At 55.9% G+C, this 6,291-nt stretch overlaps 1 protein-coding gene across 2 annotated transcripts; it reads right to left on the reverse strand.

The window, feature by feature from the left end:
- Positions 1–2,418: 2,418 nt before the first annotated feature.
- On the reverse strand, positions 2,419–5,997 carry LOC308639874 (small integral membrane protein 10-like protein 2A). 2 transcript variants are annotated; one of them, XM_081278221.1, is made up of 2 exons: positions 5,240–5,997; positions 2,419–4,301 (listed from the first exon to the last, which is right to left on the reverse strand). In XM_081278221.1, the coding sequence occupies exon 1, from the start codon at positions 5,777–5,779 to the stop codon at positions 5,558–5,560; it is 222 nt and encodes a 73-aa protein (XP_081134347.1). In that variant the 5' UTR covers positions 5,780–5,997; the 3' UTR covers positions 2,419–4,301; positions 5,240–5,557. The 2 variants fall into 2 exon arrangements, with proteins under 2 accessions (XP_081134347.1, XP_081134348.1); XM_081278222.1 differs by lacking the exon at positions 2,419–4,301 and adding an exon at positions 4,446–4,582.
- Between the last annotated feature and the right edge of the window lie 294 nt (positions 5,998–6,291).

Raw genomic sequence — 6,291 nt, forward strand, 5'->3', positions numbered from 1 at the left:
TTCACAAATCTGATGTGAATCCTAGGAACAGGTGATCCTAGGCATAAATTGGAGATGATAGGAAAGGACTAGTTTCAGGAAAGTGATGGGTCCAATTCCACATTCTATTGTTCTTGGAGAGAAATGCACCCAACTTGAAGCAAAGAAAGACAGTAACAAATTAAAAAAATCTGTTGTGATGCAGAATTGTCACCCTTCTCTCAAATAACTCATTCCTGACTAAAGTGAGTAACTTGGTGACCCGATGCTGGAGGTATCAAAATCCCCAAACCGCTGGATAGTGTGTCACACGCCTATAATTCCAGCAGCTCAGGAAGCTGAGACAGGAGGATCACGAGTTCAAAGTCGGCCTCAGCAAAAGTGAGGTGCTAAGCAACTCAGTGAGACCCTGTCTCTAAATAAAATACAAAGTAGGGCTGGGGATGTAACTCAGTGGTCGAATACCCCTGAGTTCAATCCCTGTTACCCAAACTAAGAAAGAAAAAAGCCCCAAACAGTGCATGTCTTTTGTCCCACTTCCAGGAATCTATAAAAAGGAATTGATCATGACTATCCTTAATGACATCTGTCAATGCATGAACCACAACTATACTATCCTTAATGACATCTGTCAATGCATGAACCACAACTACACACACACACACACACACACACACTCCCCACACAAGAAAGAGAAACAATCAAGAAATGTTGGCAAATGCACGATGATATCTTCGTTCCATGCAGGGACTACTAGGCAGCTTTAGAAAAATAAGCAGGGAGCACCAAGATGGGAGAGGCTCAGCCCAGAGCCTGGGTTCTGGTGTGGTGATAAGGAGGATCACCCATGCTACAGACGAAGGAGACAGGCTCAGTCTGCAGCTGCAAAGAACACCCAGGCCACCCTGAGCCCAGCTCTTTTGCTTAGTTCCAAGTGGCCCCTGGCACATTGTGCACACCTCTATGACTTCAGTAAGGACTGTACCCATCCATGAGCAGGATCCAAAGCAGGATGTCCTCCCGGCACACCTGTGCTCAGGCAGCACAGTTCATCCCAAACCCAGCAGCTTCCCTTGGGTGGGGGGAGTGGAATGGGCCCTGCACATTTTTCTTCAGGCCCTCGCTCTCTCTGCCTCCTGGAAGTGTCTGCTTCCTGCTCTCTTCCTCTCTCCTGGCTCAGTTGCTTAAATTTCAACAAGTCTCTGGAAATGGGAAAAGGGGAGAAGGCAGGTGGTCCACATGGGCAGTGGCCCCAGCTGCTCCCAGCAGGCAGCTCCATTTTGAGATGACCCCCAGGCCTGCTCCCCCAAAGCCCAGGTTCTCTTCTCTGTGTCCTGAACCCCACCCCAAAAAGGCAGGGTCACCTTCCCCCTTTGTCATCCCACCACCCTTTCTGCCCGATTCCCTGTCCCTCTGTAGGGAAAGGGAGCTCAGGAAAAAAGCCTCTGCTGAGGGATCTATTTCAGAACAGGCTCCCACCCTCGATTTCTCTCAAGTGGGAGGAGGGTTGGGTGGGTGTGGGATACGCTGAGGCTAGGAATGCAGAGCACCTAGCAGAGTGCATGGCACACAGCACTCTCCCCTGACATCAGTTCCTGTCTCTTGCCCTGTCCTCACAGCAACAAGGCTGCTGCAGACTAGACTCTAACAGGCCTTTGCTGAGGCTGGCTTTGAACTCACAATCCTCCTGCCTCCACCACACAAGTTGCTGGGATTACAGGCATGTGCCACTGCACTCAGCCATGAGGAGCTCCTGATGACGGGCAGAGTGCAACCAGGGTCCCAAAGTCCACACTGTGCTCTCCTGAGCAAAACCTTCTGACCCGGGATGCCTCCAGCCTCCTGCACTCTCCACAACCTTCTCTTGCCTTGCCCACCCCCACCCCAATTCCTAGCTTCTCTGGGGGAGCTTCTGGGAATGGGGCTCTCAGGGGACAGAGATTAGGTCTATGGTGGGAAGCAGACATCCAGGTGCAGGCTTCCTGGGTGGTTGATCTTCTCCAAGTGTCCCCAGCAAGGTGCTTGCAGAAATGCAGTGACGTCCTTCCCCTGCTGCTGAGGGGGTCTCTGGGACACACAATGGGACCTGCAGATGGTCTGCCTGCTTCTCTTTACCCTAGAGGTTCAGCTGCATTAAGCACTTTGAACCCCCAGCTCTATAATGGAAGACAAGACTCATTTCAGGTCCTTTGAACAAAGGTTGTGAATGGGACCAGCCACCCTCTCCTGGGCCAGGCTCTGCTGCCATTTGCTCCTTGGGGAGGAGGGCGGTGGTCCTGCCAAGTCTGGTCCTGGAGCAGCTTCTGATGAAGCAGCAGGTCCTGACACAGCCTGGACCTGGCCCTCTGAGGCTTCCCCAGCCCCTGGCCCTGGGAACTTCCTCCCCACCTGCCCTTGGCAAATGCACCAAACCCAGCAAAAAGAGGACTCCAGTCAGTATTGTAGTGTTCTGAATTCAAGGACTTTCTTTTTAACATAGGGGGACAACAACATGTGACAATATCTGAAACAAGAACATATCCCTGACCAGACAGTGCTGGCCAGCGCAGAGATCATCACACAGAAATGTAAGGTCATCCAGGCTGGGTCTCTGAATATGTAGAAGCTCCGCCACCTGGAACACAGACTGCAAATAAATAAAGTGCATGGAGACCCCATCACGCAGCAAGGGCCCTTGAGGGAGAGAAAGCGGGCAAGAGGGGAGGCAGGAAAGCAGAAGCTCACCCATGGGTCAAGGTCCCAACAGTGGAGGAACACAAGGCTGGGTGGGGCCTGGGGCCAATCCCTTTTGGCAGAGGCGGCAAAAGACCAAGCCAGGGTGCTGGGCAGGGTTGGGTTTCCCTGGAGTGGAGGTCTGAGGGTGGCCCTGAGGCTCCACTTACTTTTCTCCCTAGAGAAAAGGGCTCCTAGGCCCCAAGTGGAGCCCTTTGCAGAGAGGGCTGGGCAGCCAGAGCAGCTTCTCATACTCAACAGCTCCATCCCCTCCATCATACACCCACAAGCTTGCTGGCTCACTCACACACACATGCGTACTCAAACATGCACACACACTCAGTGAGGAGTGAGGGGCCATTCTCCTTCCTTCCCGGCTGACTGAGGAAGAAGCTTGAGCTGGGGATCCTGTCACCCAGAGGGTGGGACCAGGGTCTGAAAGGGCCAAAACTGGGTAGCCGACCCAAGGAGGCCCCTTGGCTCCTGCTTTCTTCTTCTACCCTGTGTCTCTTGTCCCATAGAGGTGGCCCAGAGACCTGTGGATGAGGTCAGAGGCTGACAGGTCTCCAGAAGTGGTCCTGAGTGGACAAGATGAGAAGGGTCAGCAGGATGCAGGGCTCCATAGGGACTTGGCACAAGGAAGGAAGCTCCCAGGCCTAGACTTTGGGAAACCACAGGGGCACATGGCAGCCGTGTTAAAGCCTCCATCCTTGTGGTGGAGCAAACTGAGATCTTCATTGGAGACCCCAGATCCAGTGGGCGCTGAGAAGGGCAGCAGGTAGGAGGCTGGGCCACTCTGTCCCTGGGACTGGCCAGGTTTCTGCAGGTTTTGGTCCCAGGAACTCAGTACATGGGACTTGAGCTACCAGTGCCAGAGGAGCTGAGGGAATAGGCATGGGTGGTGAGGACTCCCCTTGGGCAGCTTCTGGCTATTTTGGGATCCCAAATAGCAGCATGCCTGGGGCCTCCAGAGTCAATCCCAGGTCATCTGGATGAGATTCTCCTGTGTGATTCTGGGGATGGAGCCTGAGTCCAGGGACAGAGAGAGGGTTCAGAGACCCATCTGTCTTGTGCCCCATCTCAGCTCACTGTTTTGTCTTCCCTGGAACCTTCCATACCACTCCAAGGAAAGCCATACCCCAGATTTCCTACCTCTGGACCCCTCTCCTCCTAGGTGCCTCAGAGCTGTGTACTCCTTCCCTGTTCCACAGGCTGCCATATCTTAAGGAAGTCTGTGGAGGGAGTGGGAGATTGCAGGTCCAACAGCAGACTCAGCTCCACCCTCCCACCTGTGTGACAAGGGCAAATCCCAGCCCCTTCCCTGGAGCCCCATTAGTGGGGAGAATATATCTCCCTTACAGTGTTGCTAGGAGATCTCTGTTCCCAAGGAAACATGACCCTCCTTCCCATGCCAGGGCCCAATCCCTGGGCCACCCACCCTTCAAGGCCTCTGTCCATGCTGGGCCTCTACCAAGAAGGCCCTTCCCTTCCTCCTGGGCAATTCACTCAGTTGCTCCCAGGTGGCTGCAGAAACAGAGGCACTTCCAGGCAGGGATCAGATTCTTGACAAGCCAGATAAGTGGCTGGACACCACCTATAAAGACCAATGCCTGAAAAAGAAAAAGATGGAGACCTCAGATTTCTTGGCCACAGACAGAGGGCCTTGTTCCCTGTGTAGCCTTCTCTGCAACCCCCCCTTCTCCTTCTGCCTTCCCCACCTACCCAGACTGAGAGCTGCTGCCTGCTCAGGGAGATCCTTCCATTTTCCCAAATTCCCTGGGCATCCAGTGGGCTTCCTGGGTTATCCTGGGCTGGAGGATGGGCTTCTGTGGCTCTGATAGGGCAGTGGCTGGCACTGCAGGGAGCCTGAGCTATTGGTCACAGAGCAAGCCTGTGGGGGAAGGGGAGAGGCAGGATCATCTCTTCCCTACTCCTCCAGGTCTGCAAATGAGAATGACCCCAGATGGGACTAGGGGAGCAAGAGGGATTTCAGCAGAGGGTACAGACCAGTCCTTTGGCCCCAAATATAGGGAAAGAGGCAGATTTGCAAATGGCTGTGTGGAGATGAAGAGAGGCCCAGGGTCCTGAGATCTGAAAAGGGGACAGACCTGGGGCTTGGCTATAAGGCAACCATCCTTGCCATGAATCCTCCAAGGTGGGTGGAGAAGGGTGGGCACATCTTTTGTGCTCCAGGGACTTCCTGGGACCTTACTGACCCATTCCCCAGCGTTCAGGTGACACCACCCCAGTCTCTGTAAAGGGAGAGGGGATCCGCGCTGTGTATGGGAGGGATCTTCTTATCTGTCCCATGGTGATATCCTGACTCTCCCAGAAGCTCAGGCCACTGCTGCCCCTAACCCCCTTGAGGAATCACAACAGGGGAGCAGAGGAGATTCTGAGTCTGCCTTGCCTTTCCCCAGCTTGCCTTGGCATCTTTTCGGGCTATTTTGTCCGGGTGTCCTCTTTATTGCCCCAAATCTTTAAGGGTCCTCGATATCTACGTGGCTTAGCAGCTGAACCCCTACCCCCATCCCACCCTTTTTCCTACCTTTTTGCTCAGACTTGGCAAATGAATTCGCTGCAGTAAAATTCCTTCTTTCCGATTTCCCGGTTTTGGCCAGTGTGAGGCAACAGGTCAGCTGGACTCGTAATTTTTTCAAGCCCAAAGCAAAGGACCCGTTGCGTGAGTTTTCTTGCGGTGGTGACGGGGGTCGGGTAGTGGTTCCCCAGACGCGGGTGTCTACAGTTGCAGGGACCCAGGCCACTCTGCACCCCAAAACGTCTGGCGGCCCCGCTGTCCTTCACAAGGTGTCCAGGCTCGGCGCTGGTGGGCAGGCGACTCTGACCCGGCCACCACCGCTGGCGCTCACTCAATCCGCACCTGCAGGCGGACGTTGAGTATCACCGAGGCCAACGCGTAGCAGTAGGGGAAGTTCGTGCGCAGCCGCCAGGCCAGGTCGAAGAAGGTGATCAGAGTGCGGGTGAGCCCCTTGCAGAAGGCGCTGTAGGAGCCGCGCACCGAGGCGAAGCGCGACATCCATACCGTCTGGCCCGACAGAGCCGCCGCGGGCGCCGCAGACCCTGCCATGGGCCAGGGCCGCCGCAGGCCGCGCTGACCCGCTGACCTACAGGAGCGCGGACCCACGGCGAGGCCGAGGAGAGGTGTGGAGCGCCCCTAACCTCTCCGAGCCCTGCCCTCCAGATCTCCCCGCCCACACCCGGCTCAGGCCATCCTGCAGCCTCCGCCTCCGGCCCCCCTCCGGCTCGAGGGACCCGCTGGTCGCACAGCCCCGCCCCTTCCCGCGGCAGCCTCCAGCGTAGCTCCGCCCACACAGTGGTCCCGCCCACATCCACGATCTACAGAGGGGCCCCTACTCGCGAGGCCCCGCCCACAAGGTCGCACCTCACCGGCACAGCCCCGCCCATGGGGCCCGCCCCACCTCTACCGCGTAGCCTCCTCAAGTCCCAAAGAGCCAAGGCAGAGGCCTGAAAGGACCGGAAGGCCCTGCTGCCAGGATTTGCTCTTGCAGAAGCCTCTAGAGTGTAGTGGGAGTGCAGGAATGGCGGGAGTCCATACAGAAGCTCATCCAGAAGGCCCTG

This window comes from Spermophilus citellus, assembly GCF_964194105.1.
Source record: "Spermophilus citellus genome assembly, chromosome: X".
NCBI classification, from domain to species: domain Eukaryota; kingdom Metazoa; phylum Chordata; class Mammalia; order Rodentia; family Sciuridae; genus Spermophilus; species Spermophilus citellus.

Bases quoted from the DNA above. Each gene is read 5' to 3' on its own strand.
- LOC308639874 (XM_081278221.1), bottom strand. From the start codon at position 5,779: ATGGCAGGGTCTGCGGCGCCCGCGGCGGCTCTGTCGGGCCAGACGGTA.